The sequence below is a fragment of the Capricornis sumatraensis genome, chromosome 8 (genome assembly GCF_032405125.1).
Source record: "Capricornis sumatraensis isolate serow.1 chromosome 8, serow.2, whole genome shotgun sequence".
In the NCBI taxonomy this organism is placed as follows: Eukaryota; Metazoa; Chordata; class Mammalia; order Artiodactyla; family Bovidae; genus Capricornis; species Capricornis sumatraensis.
The window spans coordinates 87,587,445-87,609,339 of NC_091076.1; the positions used below are offsets into that span (position 1 = coordinate 87,587,445).

A 21,895-nucleotide genomic window follows, 5' to 3' on the forward strand; every position below is an offset into this window, starting at 1 on the left:
CAGGCTTTTTTCAGCCTAGGTCTTGGGTCTTTTCCAGTGAGTCAGCTCTTTGCAACAGGTAGCCAAAGTATTGGAGCTCCGGCATCAGTCCTTCCAATGAACATTCAGTGTAGATTTCCTTTAGGATTGTCTGGTTTGAACTCCTTGCAGTCCAAGGGACTCTCAAGAGTCTTCTCCAGCACTTGACTCGGGGTATTTGGTGAGGGTGGCCAGGCTGCTGGTGTACATGTGGCCGCCCACGTCAATGTGGACGGGCACGTTGGATTTTGTGAGCTGTGCTGGAGTGGGAATGCCTTGATTGTTCAGTGGAGATGCAGGAGATCTAGTGATCAGAGGTCTTGACATATTGGGCCGACTGTCCCTCTGGCTGAGTGGCGCGCGGGGCCCAGGCGGGAGCGAGGGAGGGCCGGCTGGGAGGGCGGGGCGGTCTCGCTTCTCTAAGTAATGCCCGAGGAGCAGTGCCCCTTCCACTGCCCCCTCATTGCCCCCCGGAGCCGGGGGTTCGGGGAGGCGGCTGCACCGGGCGCGCCACGGATGCTGCTTCGAGAAGCCCGTGTCTGGGGCCTCCTGTCTCTGCTTTTTAATATGCTGTCTAGGTTGGTCATAACTTTTCTTCCAAGGAGCAAGCATCTTTTAATGTAATGGCTGCAGTCACTACCTGCAGTGATTTTGGACTCCAAGAAAAGAAAGTCTGTCAATGTTTCCATTGTTTCCCCATCTATTTGTCATTAAGTGATGGGACCAGATGCCATGACCTTAGCTTTTTGAATGTTAAGTTTTAAAGCAACTTTTTCTCTCTTCTCTTTCACCTTCATCAAGAGGCTCTTTAATTTCTCCTGGCTTTCTGCCATTAGGGTGGTGTCATATGCCTATCTGAGATTATTGGTATTTCTCTCAGCAATCTTGATTCCAGCTTGTGCTTCATTTTGCATGATGTACTCTGCCTATAAGTTAAACGAGCAGGGTGATAATATACAGCCTGGACATACTCCTTTCCCAATTTGGAACCAGTCTGTTGTTCCATGTCCGGTTCTAATTGTTGCTTCTTGGCCTGCATACAAGTTTCCTGGGAGGCAGGCAAGGTGGTCTGGTATTCCCATCTCTTTCAGAATTTTCCAGTTTATTGTGATCCACACAGACAAAGGCTTTAGTATACTCAATGAAGCAGAAGTAGATGTTTTTCTGGAATTCTCTTGCTTTTTCTATGATCCAACAGATGTTGGCAATTTGATGTCTGGTTCTCCTGCTTTTTCTAAATTCAGTTTGTTCACATACTGTTGAAGCCTAGCTTGAAGAATTTTGAGCATTACTTTGCTAGCATGTGAAATGAGTACAGTTGTGTGTTAATTTAAACATTCTTTGACATTGCCCTTCCTTGAGACTGGAATGAAAACTGACATTTTCCAGCCCTGTGGCCACTGCTGAGTTTTCCAAATTTGCTGGCATACTGAGTGCAGCACTTTCACAGCATCATCTTTCAGGATTTGAAATAGCTCAACTGGAATTCCATCACCTCCACTAGCTTTGTTTGTAGTGATGCTTCCTAAGGCCCACTTGACTTTACATTCTCAAGATGTCTGGCTCTAGGTGAGCGATCACACCATTGTGGTTATCTGGGTCATTAAGATCTTTTTTGTATAGTTCTTCTGTGTGTTCTTGCCACCTCTTCTTAATATCTTCTGCTTCTGTTAGGTCCATGCCCATTTCTGTCTTTTATTGAGCCCATCTTTGCATGAAATGTTCCCTTGGTATCTCTAATTTTCTTGAAGAGATCTCTAGTCTTTTCCCGTTCTATTGTTTTGCTCTATTTCTTTGCATTGTTCACTTAAGAAGGCTTTCTTATCTCTCCTTGCTGTTCTTTAGAACTGTGCATTCAAATGGGTGTATCTTTTCTTTTCTCCTTTGCCTTTCACTTTTTATCTTTTCTTAGCTATTTGTAAGGCCTCCTCAGACAACCACTTTGCCTTTTTGCATTTCTTTTTTCTTGGAGATGGTTTTGATTACTGCCTCCTGTTCAGTGTTGTGAAACTTCATCCATAGTTCTTCAGGCACCCTGTCAGATCTAATCCCTTGAATCTGTCACTTCCACTGCATAATTGTAAGGGATTTGATTTAGGTCATATCTGAACGGTCTAGTGGTTTTCCCTACTTTCTTCTACTGAAGTCTGAATTTTGCAATAAGGAGTTCATGATCTGAACTACATCTTCAACTCTGTTAGCCTTTGTCCTGGTTCATTTTGTACTCCAAAGCCAAACCTGCCTGTTACTCTAGATATCTGTTGACTTTGCCTGTTATCCAGGTATCCTACTTTCAAATTCCAGTCCCTTATGATGAAAAGGACATTTTTGGGGGGTGTTAACTCTAGAAGGTCTTGTAGGTTTTCACAGAACAGTTTAACTTCAGCTTCTTCAGCATTAATGGTTGGGGCATAGACTTGGATTGCTGTGATATTGAATGGTTTGCCTTGGAAACAAACAGAGATTATTCTGTCATTTTTGAGATGGCAACCAAGTACTACATTTCTCTTTTGTTGACTATGAGGGCTACTCCATTTCTTCTAAGGGATTCTTCCCCATGGTAGTAGATATAATGGTCATCTGAATTAAATTCGCCCATTCCTGTCCATTTTAGATCACTGATTGCTAAAATGTCGATGTTCACTCTTGCTATCTCCTGTTTGACCACATCCAGTTTACCTTGATTCATGGACATAATATTCCAGGTTCCTATGCAATATTGTTCTTTATAGCATTGGACTTTACTTTCACCAGTAGTTACATCCACAACTGGGACTGTTTCTGCTTTGGCTCAGCCTATTCATTCCTTCTGGAGCTATTTCTCTGCTCTTTTCCTATAGCATATTGGACACCTACCAACCTGGGGGGTTCATCTTTCAGTGTCGTATCTTTTTGCCTTTTCATACTGTTCATGGGGTTCTCAAGGCACAAATGCTAAAATGGCTTACCTTTCCCTTCTCCAGTGGACCACATTTTGTCAGAACTCTCCACCATGACCCATCCATTTTGGGTGACCCTGCACGGCGTGGCTCATAGTTTCACTGAGTCAGACAAGGCTGTGATCCGTGTGATCAGTTTGGTTAGTTTTCTGTTTGGTTAGTCTTCTGGTGAGATAGCCAATTTCTAGGTTGAATACCTGCTAGTTACCCCTTGATGGTGTCAGCTTTGCCTGAGGACTTTCTTCTGTCACGGCCACGAGACAAGTACAGCAGTTCCAGGCATAAATTCCAACAACAACACCCAGAGTAAGAATGTTTATTTATCCTTTCCATCCAAGGTGGGGAAGATCCCTTGGAGGAGGAAATGGCAACCTGCTCCAGGCCTGGAGAACTTCATGAACAGAGGAGCCTGGTTGGCTACAGTCCACAGGGTTCTCAAAAAAACCAGCTGCCAATGCAGGGGGACACATTTTCCATCCCTGATCTGGGAATTTCCCACATGCCTTGGAGCAACTAAGCCCCTGTGCCACAACTACTGAGGCCACGTGCCTAGAGCCTGCGCTTCACAAGAGAAACCACCACAATGAGAAGCCTGTGCATTGCAACTAGAGAGCATATGCCCCGCCCTCCACAACCAGAGAAAGCCCACATGCAGCCACAAAGACCCAGCACAGCCAAAATAAATAAAATTTTTTTTAATTAAAAAAAAATCACAACCAATGAAAAAGAAAAAAACGATTAGGTCATATGAGTCAAGCCAGTTTTTTTTGGAAATACCAAAGTCACATCGAATTTCTTGGTAGCCAGGGTACAAAGTAATTGACAATCAATGTGCTGGATTTATTATCAAAATGACAACGCAGACCAACTGAATGGGGTCAAACTTCCGGGCACTGAACTAAAAAATAAAATATGTCACAAACTTTATCTCAGAGTTGATGATGTCTAAATATGTTCAGAGCAAACACAGTGACAATTTTCAGATGGTTTTGTTGTCAAGGACATAACACAACCTTCAGTCAAGGATATAGGACAGCCCAATGATATTGACTATTTGAGGGACTAAGGTAATACAGTTGAAATGGAGGCTTCAGGGGTCCGCTTAAACATGGAAATCACTGAGATTATCTGGAAGAAAGATTAGACTACTTAAGTATTTACGAGAACATGCAAAAGCCAGAATTTAAAAGGTGAAAGAGACAGAAATAGGTAATTAACAGAAGAAGAAATACAAATGGCCAGTAAATATATGGAACACATTCAGCTTTAATATTAGTCACGGAAATGAAACTTTAAGAAAACAACAAAGCAGGCTCCCCTGGTGGCGCAGTAGATAAGAATCTGCCGACCAACACAGGGAACAGAAGGTCCATCCCCGGTCTGGGAAGATTTCACATGCTGCGGGGCAACTGAACCTGTGAGCCGCAACTGCTGAACCTGTCTGAACCTGTACGTCACAACTACACAACAACACCCGTGCACTGCAACAAAGAGTAGCCCGCACTAGCCATAACTAGAGAAAGCCCCACACAAAGCAACAAAATCCCGGCACAGCCCTAAATAAATAAATAATTTTTAAAAAAGAGGACTTCCCCGATGGTCCAGTGGTTAAGAATCTGCAGAGGATATGGGTTCAATCCCTAGTCAGGGAACTAAGAACCCATGCCGTGGGGTAACTAAACTCGAAAGCAGCAACTACCGAGCAGGCACATTATGGAGATGGTGAGTCAAATGAATAAATAAAAACCAGTACCTTTTCCTTGAAGTTTTAAAATTTGATAATAACGAGTGTTGATTAGGTAGAAGGTATATATATAAACCGGAGAAGGCAATGGCACCCTACTCCAGTACTCTTGCCTGGAAAATCCCATGGAAGGAGGAGCCTGGAAGGCTGCAGTCCATGGGGTCGCTGAGGGTCGGACACGACTGAGCGACTTCACTTTCATGCATTGGAGAAGGAAATGGCAACCCACTCCAGTGTTCTTGCCTGGAGAATCCCAGGGACGGGGAGCCTGGTGGGCTGCCGTCTATGGAGTCGCACAGAGTCAGACACGACTGAAGCGACTTAGCAGCAGTAGCAGCAGCAGCATATATATAAACAGGGCTTCACAGGTGGCGCTAGTGGTAAAGAACCCGCCTGCCAATGCATGAGACTTAAGAGACGTGGGTTCCATCCCTGAGCTGGGAAGATCCCCTGAAGGAGGGCATGGCAACCCACTCCAGTATTCTTGCCTAGAGAATCCCATGGACAGAGGTGCCTAGCGGGCTACAGTCCATAGGGTCGCAAAGAGTCAGACACGACTGAAGCGATTTAGCCCGCAAGCATGTATATAAACAAGGCACTACATTTACCAACTCTTCATGAAAGTGTCAATTAATATAGGTCCTCTTGAGGGCAATCTGGCCATATTTACTAAAAGCAGAAATAAGCATATCCTGTGGTTGAGCAATTCAGATGCTACAGGTAGCGGGAGAAACCTGCAGTTGTCAACAGCAGGACATGCATAAAAGGAGGTTTGTTTCAGCACTGTCTTAAATGAACATCCTTACACACATCTTAATAAATGAAGGAAAGAATGTAAGTACAATGTAATATCATAAATTATGAAACTGTAGTCATGAAAATTTATAAAAATCGTAGTCTCTTTCAATAGGGGAATGGCTTAATAAAATTCAATGCATTCATACTCATAGCTATATAGCAATTAAAAAGAACAAACTAGATGTATAGATAACAATTAAAAATATATCAGACTCTCCTGGTGCTTCTTACTTCCTCTTTTGTGAAGCAGCAACAGGAGACTCAGAGCTGACCCACAAAAATCCCAAGGAAGGAGCCAAAGCTGAGAACTGGCAATCATGTGGTTTGAAGGAGGCGGGCCGTTTGAGATGAAGAGGCACACACCACTCAGCAAACCAGTGGAAGTTTATGTGACTGGCAGGGTTTGTCCACAAGGCAGATCAGACTCTGATTTGATGGGCAGCCAATCAATGAGAAAGACACACACAGCTGGATATAGGGGCTGGAGATACCACTGAAGCGTCCCAGTAGCAGACAGGGGCTGTCCACTAGAAAGGAAACCTGCTGCTTTGTTCCTCCAGACCAAGGAGCCACTGCAGAAATCAGAGAAACTGCAATTTGGTTCTACCACCTCCTGATCACTACAGTACTGTTTTCTTTATTCTTTCATTTTCCCCTTCCCCATTCCTGGTGTGTGTGCACATGCATACTTACTTATTTGTTTGCTTGTTTGTTTATTGTTGAAATGAGGGGATTGTGGGATCTTAGTTCCCTTACCAGAGATGGCACCTAGGCCACTTTAGTGGAAGTATGAAGCCTTAACTACTGGACCACCCAAGGAATTCCCCCGTGTTGAATTTTTTAAAACTAAATAGCCAATAGCATGTTTTGATCAACATCAAATGGAGATGGGATGGGGGAATACTGGTTATGAGAAAATATCCCTTTCTCCATTAGCAGCAGGCTCACTCAGCTCTTGTCTTTATATTCAGCAAGTTATTTTGCTTTCGAAGTTTAACACAACAAGATAGAAGTCGTTGCATACTTTGACCTATTGGAGAATTTTATTTTTTAATTTTCATTGATTTGGCTGCGTCGAGTCTCAGTGGTGTCATGCAGGATCTTTGTTGTGGCACATGGACACGGACTCGCTAGTTGTGGTGCTCGGGCTCAGTAATTGCGGCAAGCGAGCTTAGCTTCTCTGCAGCATGTAGGATCTTAGTTCCCTGACCAGGGATTAAACTCATGTCCCCTGCATTGCAAGGTGGATTCTTAACTGCTGGACCACCAGGGAAGTCCCTCTATTGGAGAATTTTAATGTTTTTCATTTATCATCGTAAAACCAAGGATAATTTTATGATTCTTTTATACATAGCTGTTACAGGTAGAGCAATCTGTATTTAAAGAAGGATGAATCACTAGAAAAGAAATGAATCTTGGATAGTTTTCCACCAAGTCAAACATCTTGTTGTTTGTTTTTATTTATTTATGGTTGTGCTGGGTCTTTGTTGCATTATGGTGCCTGGGCTTAGTTGCCCTGTGGCATGTGGAATCTACCTAGACCAGGGATCGAATGCACGCCCCCTGCATTAGCAGACAGCTTTTTAACCACTGGACCATCAGGGAAGTCCAGAAATCTTATCATTTAAATAAACTTCCTGTTAAAAATGGAAAAAAAAATCATTAAAGGAAAAAGCAAATTTCAGAGTGATTTGTTCTTATGGTACTAATTACATTAAAAATATACAACTGAGCCCTAGAGCTGCAACTGATGAAGTCTGGGCACCTAGAGCCTGTGCTCTGCAACAGAGAAGCCACTGCAGTGAGAAGCCTGCCCACCGCAGCCAGGAGTAGCCCCCACTCACTGCTGCTAGCAAACCTGGAAGACTCAGCAGTGGCCACAGGGCTGGAAAAGGTCAGTCTTCATTCCAATCCCAAAGGCAATGCCAAAGGCAGTTCAAACTACAGCACAGTTGCACTCATCTCACACGTGAGCAGAGTAATGCTCACAATTCTCCAAGCCAGGCTTCAACAGTACATGAACGGAGAACTACCAGATGTTCAAGCTGGAGTTAGAAAAGGCAGAGGAACCAGAGATTAAATTGCCAACATCTGCTGGATCATAGAAAAAGCAAGGGAGTTCCAGAAAAACATCTACTTCTGCTTTATTAACTATGCCAAAGCCTTTGACTGTGTGGATCACAACAAACTGGAAAATTCTTCAAGAGATGGGAATATTAGACCACCTTACCTGCCTCCTGAGAAATCTGTATGCAGGTCAAGAAGCAATAGCTAGAACCAGACATGGAATGGACTGGTTCCAAATTGGAAAAGGAATACGTCAAGGATGTATATTGTCACCCTGCTTATTTAACTTCTATGCAGAGTACATCATGAGAAACATTGGGCTGGAAGCACAAGCTGGAATCAAGATTGCTGGGAGAAATATCAATAACCTCAGCTACACAGATGATACCTCCCTTATGGCAGAAAGTGAAGAACTAAAGAGCCTTTTGATGAAAGTAAAAGAGGAGAGTGAAAAAGTTGGCTTACAACTCTACATTCAAGAAACGAAGATCATGGCATGTGGTCCCATCATTTCATGGCAAATAGATGGGGAAACAATGGAAACAGTGACAGACTTTCTTTACTTGGGCTCCAAAATCACTGCAGATAGTGACTGCAGCCATTAAATTAAAAGATGCTTGCTTCTTGGAAGAAAAGTTATGACTAACCTGCTGCTGCTAAGTCGCTTCAGTCTAGTCCAACTCTGTGCGACGCCATAGATGGCAGTCCACCAGGCTCCCCTGTCCCTGGGATTCTCCAGGCAAGAACACTGGAGTGGGTTGCCATTTCCTTCTCCAATGCAGGCAAGTGAAAAGTGAAAGTGAAGTCACTCAGTCGTGTCCGACTCCTAGCTAGACAGCATATTAAAAAGCAGAGACATTACTTTGCCGACAAAGGTCCATCTAGTCAAAGCTATGGTTTTTCCAGCAGTCATGTATGCACGTTAAGAGGTGGACCATAAAGAAAGCTGAGCACTGAAAAATTGATGCTTTTGAACTGTGGTGTTGGAGAAGACTCTTGAGAGTCCCTTGAATTGCAAGGAGATCCAACCAATCCATCCTAAAGGAAATCAGTCCTGAATATTCATTGGAAGGACTGATGCTGAAGCTGAAACTCCAATACTTTGGCTACCTAATGCGAAGAACTGACTCACTGGAAAAGACCTTAATGCTGGGAAAGGTTGAAGGCAGGAGGAGAAGGGGATGACAGAGGATGAGATAGTTGGATGGCATCACCAATTCAATGGACCTGAGTTTGAGTAAGCTCTGGGAGCTGGTGATGGACAGGGAAGCCTGGCATGCTGCAGTCCATGTGGTTGCAGAGTCAGACAGGACTGAGCAACTGAACTGAAACGAACTGAACTGCAACTAGAGAAAGCCTGCACAAAGCAACAAAGATCCAGTGCAACTAAAAATAAATAAATATATATATATATATATATACAAAACCTGTAGCCTACCAGGCTCCTCTGTCCATGGGATTTTCCAGGCAAGAGTACTGGAGTGGATTGCCATTTCCTTCTCCTGGGGATCTTCCCGACCCAGGGATCGAACCTGGGTCTCCTGCATTGTAGACAGATAGAGTTGGTCTGAGCCACCAGGGAAGTCACAAAACCCCAGTAGTATATATTTATATATGTATACACACACATAAATATGTGATTATGTGTGCTTATCTGTGTAACGATATAAAAATTATATGGAATAACATCTTTTCTATTACCCAGCTCCCCCACAGCACCCCCAGAAAAATCTCTACGTGCTGTTACCAAAGAGCTGTAGAGTCCCCTATTTCCGTCGGTGTGCTGGGACAGAAAGTCTTTGGGGAACCTGACCTTGGGCAGACAAGTTTGTACTTGCTGCGTTGAGAGAGACAGGTTTCTAGCCTGAAGATGACAAATGAAACTCAGAGGAAGAGAGTGTGTGAAACAGAGAATGTGAAAGCAGTGTTTGCTAACTGATGTGTTTTGCTACGAACAGGGCTAGGAGGATCTGGGTAGGCCCTTAGAGTGTCTTTGTCCAGGCTCCTGGCCTGAGAGTCAGCTGGTCCCACTCAGCTGATATCTACTGGAATGCAGTACCCAAGTTCTGATAGCTTGGCTTACGCCCATATTGATACATTAAAAACCCAGGGCTGAGTCCTATCCATCCCACAAGCTCCAGACCTGCCTCACTCCAGCAAGAAGCCACTGGACTGTCAGCAGTGTGGAAAGGAACAGTGAGACAGCAAGTGCCTCTGCCAGTAGTTTATCCAGAGTGTAATTACAACTGAGGCTGGGGGGGTGGGAATCCCTCAGACTGGAGGGGGAAACGAGCCCTTGAAGGACTTGGGTGAGGAGAAGGACACTGTTAGCCTCAGGCAGGATCTTTCTTTCTGAGGGGATTGAATAGCAGAAAACTCTTCCCAGAGTTGGGCCTCTTGGATACCCCTAAATTGGTAGCCAGCATACCGGCCACTGAATACGAGTGCCTCAGTGACTTGGCCCAGTCCACTGTCCATCAGGAAGCTTGGAAACTGTGTGTGAAAAGGGCTTGTGAGGCAAAATCACCTGCCTACCACAAAGGGACACCGAGCCATTGATATTCATGTGTAACAGTGGTGTGGGAGAGCCGGCCTGTACCCACACAGTGCAGTCAACTGTTGAATTTTCAGGAATTTTGCAAGCCAGCTTTTAAATGCAGTCATTAACAAAAATTAAATTATGGGAACACAGCTGAAAAGCAGTCAAACTCACCACTTCCTAATTATTTTACTACATCTTCCTATTATCTCTGCTCTGCAGGTTATTTTCATCTATCGTATCTAAATGGTGGAGAAATTTTATAACCAGAATCCAGTGATATCTTGTCCATAGCTTGAAATCAGCCACAGTGTGACTGTTGAACCACAGAAATTAGCAAACGCTACAAGCTACTATCAAAAGCCCACTGTTACACACCATCACTGTTCACCCTTCTCCCTTCAACATATATAAACATGTCTCCACACACATACAATCACAGAAACACTCCCTCCTCCTTTAAACACAAATGTAACACACTGTACAAACCGTCTGCATCTTGCTTTTTTGACTAAATAAATGAAGGGAGCTCTTTCCCCTTTCTCATTTAATGCCTGAAGCTTCATCCTCCAAATTGCTTTTCTTCCCTCAAGGAGTGAGCCACACCCAAAGCTCAGTCTAGAGTCACACATCATCCCTTGCCTCTTATTCATTTCTTTCTTGACTTGCCCAGCCTTGTGCTAAACCCAGGACAAAGATATCAGTAAAGTCCCTTTCTGGGAAGGGTGAGAACCCAGAGCCAAAGTCCAATAACTAGAACACAATGTTATCGGTTCAGTAAAAGAGGGCAGGCCAGCTTGAATGTCACCTTCTTCCTGAATGTTCCTTTTTTTAATTCTCAGACCTCCCTCCTAAACCCTACCACATCCCTCCCTTTGACTGCTATTATCATTGAGCTGGGGATGGAACTCTTGAGTTCCATGCAATTTGCTGAAAACACTCCCCAGGCCACAGACTGCCCATGTGCACTCAATGCTGTGTTCTTCGCACCCAGATAATGGTGGTGCAGGGAGGCTGTAACTCAGAGAGTAGCCACTTGACCCCAGGGGAGGACACATTCTATAATCCTCTATAATCCTATAAGTTCAGTGACAGATGTTAAAGCAGAGACATTACTTTGCCGACTAAGGTCCGTCTAGTCAAGGGTATGGTTTTTCCAGTAGTCATGTATGGATGTGAGAGTTGGACTGTGAAGAAGGCTGAGCACTGAAGAACTGATGCTTTTGAACTGTGGTGAGAGTCCCTTGGACTGCAAGGAGATCCAACCAGTCCATTCTGAAGATCAGCCCTGGGATTTCTTTGGAAGGACTGATGCTGAAGCTGAAACTCCAGTACTTTGGACACCTCATGCGAAGAGTTGACTCATTGGAAAAGACTTTGATGCTGGGAGGGATTGGGGGCAGGAGGAGAAGGGGACGACAGAGGATGAGATGGCTGGATGACATCACTGACTCGATGAACGCGAGTCTGAGTGAACTCCGGGAGTTGGTAATGGACAGGGAGGCCTGGCGTGCTGCGATTCATGGGGTTGCAAAGAGTCGGACACGACTGAGTGACTGACCTGAACTGAACTGAACTGATCTTTGTACATGACTCAGTGCCTTGCCCTGCGCTGAATCTCCCCACCCAGCTACTTCATTCCTGACCTGAGACCCAGTTCACGTCAGTTATCATTATCGGACCATTTTTGTTCATACCTGGATTGCCAGGTATAATCCCAAGAGAGCTGGGCATTTCAAACAGGCAAAGGAGGGGAAGGTGAGAACACAGCCAGTCCTTGGCCTTTCCTGTTTGGAATCTGTTCCTTCTGTGATTCCTTCTGCACTGATTCCTCCAGACGAGCCCACACTCCCAACTAGTACCTCCTCTTATCCCTTCCTGTCCCCATCTTACCGGCTCTGATCTCTTCAAAGTTCCCTTCCTGCTCTCCCTTCCCCCACTATGCACTGTGCGCACCTGGAGCCCTCTCCTGAGGGCTCTGTGACTTCTCTCTCTTTCTCTCTCTGCAGTCCTGTGCCGTCCCAGACAGAGATGGAGCCGTCTTACGTGTTTCCCCTCCCACCATCCACTAATTCTACAGATGCCTGAAAGCCTTGCTCTGTGTCAGGAGCTAACAGTCCCTGAGCACAGGGACCTCACAGACAGTGACACTCCCTTACTACCCTATAATTTCACGGAGGTTGTTCAGGCCTTTCATGGATCACCTTACTAAATGTCAACCTGAGGCGCTATCACCATTCCACCCCGTACCTCTGGCCCCCCCACAGAGGAAGTTAAACTGCTTGCCCATGGTCGCCGATCTGAGACATGGAGGACGCAGCTGGTCTGCCTCCCTTGGCAGCACTGTTAACCACTGAGCCCCATGCTCCTCGCATAGCCGTGGGGGCCCAGGGCTCAAACCCCAGCCAGGATCACCTGCACACTGCACTGGCTTCCTGACCTCCAACACTCCCTTCTGCTGCTCTTCCGTCTTCTGGGGAGTCTTCCGTTTGTATGGAGTCTGGGGTAGCAGCTCATTCTAGAAATCAAACCTGCAAGGGCGAGAGTCCCCTTTTCCCTTCCTTAATTCAAGACTTAGGCTCAGTCAACTGAGCAGTAAAGCCTGGGGACTGGTCATTAAAGCGGCACATATAATTGTCGCAGCAGTAGAAAATGTTTAGCTTCTTCCCAGCACCTCAACTGATGTCCCTGCCTTCCCTTTACCTTCCCTCCAGCTTATCCTCCACAGAAAAGCCACAGTGGTATTTTACATATGAAAGTATCTCATAGAATGGGCTGGTGGTGGTCAAGAACCTACCAACACAGGAGATGTAAGAGACACAGGTTCAATCCCTGAGTCTGGAAGATCCCCTGGAGGATGCCATGGCAACCCACTCCAGTATTCTTGCCTCAAGAATCCCATGGACAGTGGGGCCTGGCAGGCTACAGTCCATGGGGTCACAAAGAGTCAGACACAACTGCAGCAACTTAGCATGCAGCTGTCTCATAGAATAAGTTGCCAGTTTTAAAAACTGTTCAAGGATTTCCCTGGTGGTACAGTGGTTAGGAATCCACCTGCCAATGCAGGGGACACGGGTTGGATGTCTGGTCCTGGAAGATTCCACAGGCAGCAGTGCAACTAACCCTGTGTACAACTGTTGAGCCTGCGAGCTGCAGCTACTGGAGCCCATGCGCTCTGGAGCCCGCGACCCACAACGAGAAGGCACCACAAGGAGAAGTCAGAGCAACGAATAGCACCTGCTCACCGGAAATAGAGAGTGCCTACACGCAGCAAGGAAGACCCAGTGCAACCCAAATAAATTATAAGCAAATAAAGAAAAACTGTTCAATTCTTTGCATTACCCAGAAAGCAAAATGCACACTCCACCTGCTGGCTTACCATGGCTGCCACCAATGGCCTCTCTGGGCTCAAACCTCAAGCCTCCCCTTGACATGCTAGGCCATAACGGTCCTGGCCTGCTTTCGTGTCATGCAGCCATCAGGAAAGGACTGTTTTCCTGTCATGTAACTCACTCTGGCTTTGGACATTGTTAATTCTTCCTTCTGGAACGCTCTTTTATGGGGGATCGTGATAGACAATAAAAGATAACACAAATCAGAGTTCAAAGTAACCTTCTTTCATTGTCCCATTAAACTTTATGCCATCGACCATGATATTTTAATTTATCTCCCATAGCACTGATAACAATCTACTATTTAGGTTATTTATGTGTTTTGTTTCTTTTTGGCTATACTGCATGACATGTAGGATGTGGTCTTAGTTCCCAAACCAGGGGTCACACATGTGCCCCCTAAAGTGGAAGCGTGGAGTTTTAATCACTGGAGCATCAAGGAAGTCCCTCTTACTGTATCCTGTACTGCCCATGAAGAACTGTAAGAATAATAATGTTAATAATAAACCAAGCAAAACAGGTAATATTTTTGTAGAGCTTCTATACGTCAGGCCCTGTATGAGTTGCTAGTTGCATGTGAACAGTTTTTCTGATGGATAATCTATTACAGTAATAAACTGTTATTACTGTAATAAACTCTGTTATTACTGCAATAAACTGTTACAGTTTTTCATATGAAGATACGGAAGTCTGTGACATTAAGCAACTTGCCATCCAGCCTGTTCCAGAGTTCAAGTCCTTAAATGGTATTATTTATTACAGTACGCTTGCCACTGTAACTCACAAATGATTCCTAGAGGAAAAATGAGAAAACCTGCCCAGCCATTCTGTGCTCCCCTGGGTCTTGATTTCCCAACCTGGTCATCCTACCACCTATGGATATGGGAAAGTACCAACATCTTTCCTACAGATTCCCTCTTAACATAACCCAGCCAGAATCCATTTCTCCTGTTTTCAACCAACAATCCTGGTCAACACATCCCAAAAGTTTAAGTCTGGGCTTTGCACACAGCAGAGGAACAGTACATTCTCAACATATAAATGAATCAGATAGTGCAACGTGGCAAGACTAAAGGCTCTGATGGCCTGGGTGCACGGGGGCTGTGCCACCAACATCGCACTGATGTTTCAGGCTTTTCCTTCCTTTGCTCTTTCTTTATTATGAAATGCTTGAGACATGTCAAGTGTCGGGGTTTTTTTGGTTTGTGCGCTTGTTATTGGCCTCACAATGTAGCTTGTAGCCTCTTCGCTCCCCAGCCAGGGATCAAACCCAGGCCCCAGCAATGAAAGTCCCCACTAGACTGCCAGGGAATTTCCAAGTTTTATAAATATTCACTGAAGGACTATTTCCCCAGTTCTCTTTACTTGGCTTATTCTTAGGAGTTCCTTCCAGGGACCCTGCAAGAGTGGGAGTGCCTTTCTTCTCTCCCTGGCCCTACACCCCCAGGAGAGAGCAGGGAGAGCTTCCACACCACCTCAGGGCCCAAGAGCCCCCGTGATCTGCATTACCTTCTCTGAAAGTGTTCAAATTCAGCTTGTCTCCTCATTTTCACCGCAGGGAGTTCAGTCTGGCCATAAGCATTTTCAAAGTAATAGCTTTGCTGAAGTTTCCAGGCTTCACATTTGCACTGGTTTTTCGGGAAGAGCCTAAAACAAAATGAGGACTAGATCACAGACTGGGTGGGCTGGCGGGTGAGGCAGGCACTTGAAGTCTGACCCACTGTGCTGTTGCCCCCAGACTCTCCTTTCTCACAGCCACCATCCAGGTTGGGTTGAGACTCTAGAATCCCAGCAGCAGCCATTCCCAAAGACACAGCGAGGGGAAGGGATAAGAAGGCCCCCTCTCAAAACCAACTTATAGTGATCAAAGCAGACATGTGGCAGGAGGAGGGATAGGAACTTGGGATTAACATACACACACTACTGTATATAAGACAGATAACCAACGAAGACCTACTGTATGGCATAGGGAAATCTATACAATAATATGTAATAACCCACATGGGCAAAGAATCTGAAAAAGAATGAATATATGTACATGCATAACTGAATCGCTTTGCTGTACACCTGAAACTAACCCATCATTGAAGATCATTATACTCCAATAAATTGTTTTAAATAATAAAAAATAAATTTTGTAATCAAAAAAAAAAAAAAAACCACCCCTCTCTTAAATCATCTCCTGCACCAAACTTCTACTTAAGATCCCACAAGCCATGTGGTTTGTGTGATCTTAGTTCTCTGATCAGGGATTGAACCCAGGCTCAGCAGTGAAAGCTCCAAGTCCTAACCACTGGGCTGCCAGGGAATTACCTAAACTTCTTTATGTGTGTGTGTTTTTTTTTAATAATTTTCATTTATTTATTTTTGGTTGTTGCTGGGTCTTCATCGCTGTGCAGGCTTTCTCTAGTTGCGGCGAGCGGGAGGTAACTGTAGTTGTGGAGCAGGGGCTTCTCATTGCGGTGGCTTCTCGTTGCAGGGCACACGCTCTAGGCGCATGCGCTCACTAGTTGTGGCTCACAGGCTCTAGAGCACTGGCTCAGTAATTGTGGCCCAGGCTTAGTTGCTCAGCGGCATGTGGGATCTTCGTAGAACGAGGGATCAAACCCTTGTCTCCTGCATTGGCAAGCAGATTCTTTACCGCTGAGCCACCAGGGAAGCCCTCTCCAAACTTCTTTAAACTTGAGAGTCACAATGGCATCTCAGTCCCACCCCTCTGAAGAGGAGGCCAAAGGGACAGAAAGGCAACATCTTTCCTGTAGTTTGGGTTAAACGGGCCCTCCAAAATCACCAGGGACTTTGCTGGGTGTTGTAGGGAACAGAGTCTCTGCCCTGCAGACCGAGAGCTTTTCTGGTCCTGTAGTTGGGAATCACACTCACAATCAGCACAGGTGCAGGAAGGTACGGAACTGGCTGTAAGGTGGGCACAATAGGACACTCAGCCACAGGAGGAGGGAGGGGGAGAGGTCAGACCAAGGGGGACTAACTGGCTGTCTCACCAGATTCCATCGTGGGTAAAGAGGCTCTTGACGTGTTTCTCAGGGAGAAGCTTCAGCATTCCGGCAGCCACACTAGGCTGAAGGAGTGGTGCTTTGTAGATGCTGAACTCTGAATACAGGGACACACTTCTGAACATAAATAATACAATGCCCAGGGCCAAGAATAAGACGGACATCTTGAGGATCCACAGATATCTAGAGCTGTTAGGACACAAAAGAGCAAATGCTGTGTAAATCTTTTTTCCTTGATTACATAGGACCTGACTGTATAATATAGATGGGAACAGTAACTGCAGGGAAAAGGTCAATTAAACCTATATCTTCTACTACTTACCAAGACTGATTTCTGATAAACAAAAGAGAAAAGAATTAAGTTGCAACAGACACTCAGAAAAATCACAAATAAAAGAATGTGCTAAAGCCCAAGGAGGGAGAGTGGAAGAGTAAGGCTTGCAGTATTAATGTCAACATAGTTGAATTTGAGGCCAAAAAAAAAAAAAAAATTAAATGGGGCTAAAAGAATCACTTACTGTGATCACATGAGTGATCTACAAAACAGATGTAGATCGTGTAGTGGTCGTGAACGGTATCCACTAGAAAACAGCATTATTTAAGCAAAGAATGGCAGAATATGGGAGGAGAAAGATTACAAATCCAAAGGTGGTCATGGATTCTAACATCTCATTCCCTAACAAATCAAGTCTCAGAAATATATAAAGCAAGAAAGCAACTAATTTTTTTTAAATCGATGTATTTTATTTATTTTGGGTTGCACTAGGCCTTCATTGCTGCAGGAAGGCTTTCTCTAGTTGCGGCGAGTGAGGGCTACTCTTCATCGCAGTGTGTGAGTTTCTCATTGCGGGGGCTTCTCTTGTTTCAGGGCGTGGGCTCTAGAGCTTCGGCTCAGTAGTTGCGGGTCCTGGACTCCACAGCACAGTCTCAACAGTTGTGGTGCACGGGCTTAGCCGCTCCGTGGCATGTGGAATCTTCCTGGACCAGGGGTTGAAACCACATTCCCTGCAAAGGCAGGCAGATTCCTATCCACTGTACCACCAGGGGAGTCTGCAGCCAAATTTTAGATCTCATATTCTGTTAAAGAGCTTTTAGGACATTTACAAAAGTTGGCCACTTATTTGAACACAACGAAAACCATAATAAAGTAGAAGTCATTCAGATTATACACTCCACACACTGACAAGTGCAATCAAAATGTAACTGATAGGGGCTTCCCTGGTGGCTCAGCGGTAAAGAATCTGCCTGCTAATGTAGGAGACACAAGTTCGATCCCTGGTCAGGGAAGATTCCACATGCTGTGGAGCAATTAAGCCCGGGCACCACAACTAGTTAGTCTGCGCTCTAGAATCCAAGAGCCACAACTAGTGAAGCCCGCGTGCCCTAGAGCCTTTGCTCTGCAACAAGAGAAGCCGCCACAAAGAGAAGCCCTCGCTCTGCAAGGAACGGTGGCCCCTACTCACTGCAGCTAGAGAAAAGCGAATCGAAGAAGACTCAGCACAGCCAAATATAAATACATAAATAATTTAAATATAACCTATAAGAATAGTAAGCCCCCTCTTCCACAACTTGGAAAAAACGATTTTAAGTTTTCCAAAGCAACGGTTTGAGTCAAGGACAACATCAGAACAAAATTATAAAGATAATGAAGATACTACATACAAAACTATGGGAAACACTAAAATTATGCTGAGTGGAAATTTACGAATTTCAGATCACAAGACATAAAATTAATAGATTAAACAATCAAATAAGTTTGAAAATGGATAGCAAAATGAATCTAAGAAAAGTAGAAATAAGAACCTAATACAATGCAAATGGAAAGTGGCAAATTAGAAAACATCTAAAATGGAATAATTATTAAACCCAAGCACGGAGGAGACAACTTTTGAGATATCTGCCTACTTAATAACCTCCCTGCTCTAAGACTCCTCTCCTCCCTGACCCACAGAGGTCACACCTATGAGCTGGTTGTATCACATGATTCTCCCCTGATCATTGGCTGATTGGACCAAAGGCGAACACCTCTGGGGTAGGCCAATCAGCCAGAATTTCTTTCCCTGGAATTGGTAAGCAGAGATCAGCTAAATCTGGCCCCTTGAACTGAGAATAGAGGAAAGGAGAGAAGGAAGAGAAGATAGAATAATGTAAGAGACACAAGGAGAAGCCTAGATCTTGAATACCTAGATGAAAGAGATGATATACACAGATCCATTGGAGTGAAAAAAAACAAGGAAGTTGTCAAAGGCCTCACAAAATCCGAAATCCCTATGTCATAAGTAAACGATTCCACGCCTATTTATAGAAACCAGTTTTACAGTGATGCCAAGTATAAGTACTGAAGAATAATGCTGTAAGTATGCTGAACAAATATTAGCAAATAGAGTGTAACGGTATGCTAAGTGAAAGATTCATCACTAACAAATGAAGTTCTTCTAGGAGAGCAAGGATGACTCAGTCCTATGGTGTGGCTGAACCACTCTGACTTTATCCTAGGCCCACAATCCTACCTCTTTTCTTTTTTTTTTTTTAAGAATAACAATGTCATCAAGCTCATTACACAATTTTCAACCTAACAGAAACAAATCAGGAACAACAGAGGGATGTGGTCTTGGTCTTTTTGAGGGTTTGGTTCTTTTCCTTCTGCTAGCTGGAGAAGGCAATGGCAACTCACTGCCTGGAAAATCCCATGGACGGAGGAGCCTGGTAGGCTGCAGTCCGTGGGGTGGCTAGGAGTCGGACACGACTGAGCGACTTCACTTTCACTTTTCACTTGCATGCACTGGAGAAGGAAATGGCAACCCACTCCAGTGTTCTTGCGTGGAGAATCCCAGGGACAGGGGAACCTGGTGGGCTGCCATCTATGGGGTCGCACAGAGTCGAACACGACTGAAGCGACTTAGCAGCAGCAGGAAATGAAACTGTGTGTCATTGAATGAAAACAAAACAAAATGAGGAGAAAAAAATTCTCTGGGTAAATGACTTTCCTTGTATTCCATATAATTTTTTCTCCTTAACCTGTTACCTGCTCCCCTTTCTGCAAGACGGAGCTTTAGCCTACTCACAAGAAATGTGCCTAAGCCAGGGGAGTTTCCTATTAAGTTTTCCCCTGGCCTTCATCTGACATGAAAACTGGAAGAATGCCTTTTGGTGATGTGAATGGTTAATGGTCATGAGAACCTCCCCCTAACATACACAAAGGGAGTGAAAAACACCCATTTCCCATTGATATGGACGTGATTCTCCCTAGTCGTCAGATTTTATTTTCAGCTTTGGTCCTTTAAATCTTCTGTGCCCTTTTCTGCAGCTTTGAATGCCTCTGGATCGTCTCCCAGCTCCTGCCCATGTGCAAGTCACCCACAATAAACTTCAGAATTGTTCTTCATGCAGTTGCCTGTTTTGTTTTTGGGTCTCAAAGTTCCTTCTCAGTTAGGAGGATATCTCTGCCTTCCGATAATTATACAATTTATTAATACATTTCACCACGTGGAAATTCAGGTCAGGAGAACACCCAATATGATTATATTGACAGATGATTTTTAAGTCATTTAATAAAATTATCCATTCTTTTTTAAAATTTTATTTACTTTTTAATTGAAGGATAATTGATAAGTGATCAGAATTTTGTTGGTTTCTGCCAAACATCAACATGAATCAGCCAGTGCAGGAGACTCAGTTTGATCCCTGGTCGGGGAATTAAGATCCCACATAGTGCTGGGCAACTAAGCCCATGCACCACAACTACTGAGCCTGCACGACACAACTAGAGAAAGCCCACACGCTGCAACAAAGGCCCAGCACAGTCAAAAGAAAAAAAAGAAAAAAAAACTAGAAATATAGCTACCATACGATCCAGCAGTCCCACTTCTGGGCATTTATCCACACAAAACTATAATTCAAAAATATATATGCACCATGTTCACAGTAGCATTATTTACAATACCCAAGACATGGAAGCAACCTAACTGTCCATGAATGGATAAAGGTCTGGTACACCTTTATACAGTGAAATATTACTCAGCCATGAAAAGAAAATAATGCCTTTTGCAGCAAATTGGATGGACCTAGAAATTATCATTGGATAAGGCAATGGCAACCCACTTCAGTACTCTTGCCTGGAAAATCCCATGGATGGAGGAGCCTGGTGGGCTACAGTCCATGGGGTTGCTAAGAGTCAGATACGACTGAGCGACTTCACTTTCACTTTTCACTTTCATGCATTGGAGAAGGAAATGGCAACCCATTCCAGTGTTCCTGCCTGGAGAATCCCAGGGACAGGGGAGCCTGGTGGGCTGCTGTCTATGGGGTCGCACAGAGTCAGACACGACTGAAGCGACTTAGCAGCAGCAGCAGCAGAAATGATTATACTAAGCAAAGTCAAAAAGAGAAAGACAAATACTGTATTACATCACTTATATGTATAATCTAAAATACAACAAATGAACATATCTACAAAACAGAAAAAGGCACAGAGAATAAACGTGGTTGCCAAGGGAGGGAGGGTGAGAGAGGGAAGAACTGGGAGTTTGGGATTAGCAGACATACACCATTAGAATGGATAAACAACAAGGTCCTACCCTATAGCACTGGGAACTATATTCCATATCTTGTGACAAACCATAATGGAAAAAATAGGGAAAAGTATATATATATAAATATGTATAACTGAATCATGTTGCTGCACAGCAGAAACTGACACACAGTAAATCAACCATGCTCCAACAAATTTTTTTTTAAAGGGAAGAACCTGGAAGAAATGATACCACACTAATAATTATGAGCCACATCTGGTTCTTGGTTTACATACAGCATTCCCCTCTAAAGAAAATCAGAGCCCCTTGCAGAAATGGCTGATTCTGGCTTTGGGTGAGGAAAATTCAAAGCAAGTCTGGAATATCCTGTGATGCCAGAAGGGAAGGGGGCTATCTAAGAAGACCACAGTTATATCCATGAAAGAGGAGCCAGTTCAAAGGGTCTTCTACCAGTCATATTTGAGATAGTTGATACATCAACAAGAACAATGACTATAATTAACTATAACATATTAAATAAAATAAAACCCATAAAGTTAATGATACTCCAAGGGAAAAATGCAAGGGGTGATCAGGGTACTTAAAAAAAACTTTTTAATTATAGAGAAAAATCCAAAGTACATACAAAAAATAAAAAGAACAATAAAATGAATTTTATTATACCCATTACCTACCTTCTACTCCTGGACAAAATGGATTTATCTGTTTCTTCACCTATTCCCTCACTTCTCAAATCATTTTGAAGAAAATCTTGACATCTTATCATTTCATCAGTAAATATTCTATCTTTGAAGGGTAATGTGGCAGTTTTGTACTCAGAGGAACCAAGCTGGAATTCCCTTCCCTGTGTAATGC

General features: G+C 44.1%; 1 protein-coding gene across 1 annotated transcript in view; it reads right to left on the reverse strand.

The window, feature by feature from the left end:
* The window catches only part of B4GALNT2 (beta-1,4-N-acetyl-galactosaminyltransferase 2 (SID blood group)), a 51,757-nt gene that overhangs the window by 24,628 nt on the left and 5,234 nt on the right, over window positions 1-21,895 (reverse strand). Inside the window, exons 3-4 of the mRNA XM_068977465.1 lie at window positions 16,497-16,697; window positions 15,007-15,144 (exon numbers count right to left, since the gene is read on the reverse strand). Of these exons, the coding sequence (XP_068833566.1) occupies window positions 15,007-15,144; window positions 16,497-16,697 (339 nt within the window). The remainder of the gene's footprint in view (window positions 1-15,006; window positions 15,145-16,496; window positions 16,698-21,895) is intronic.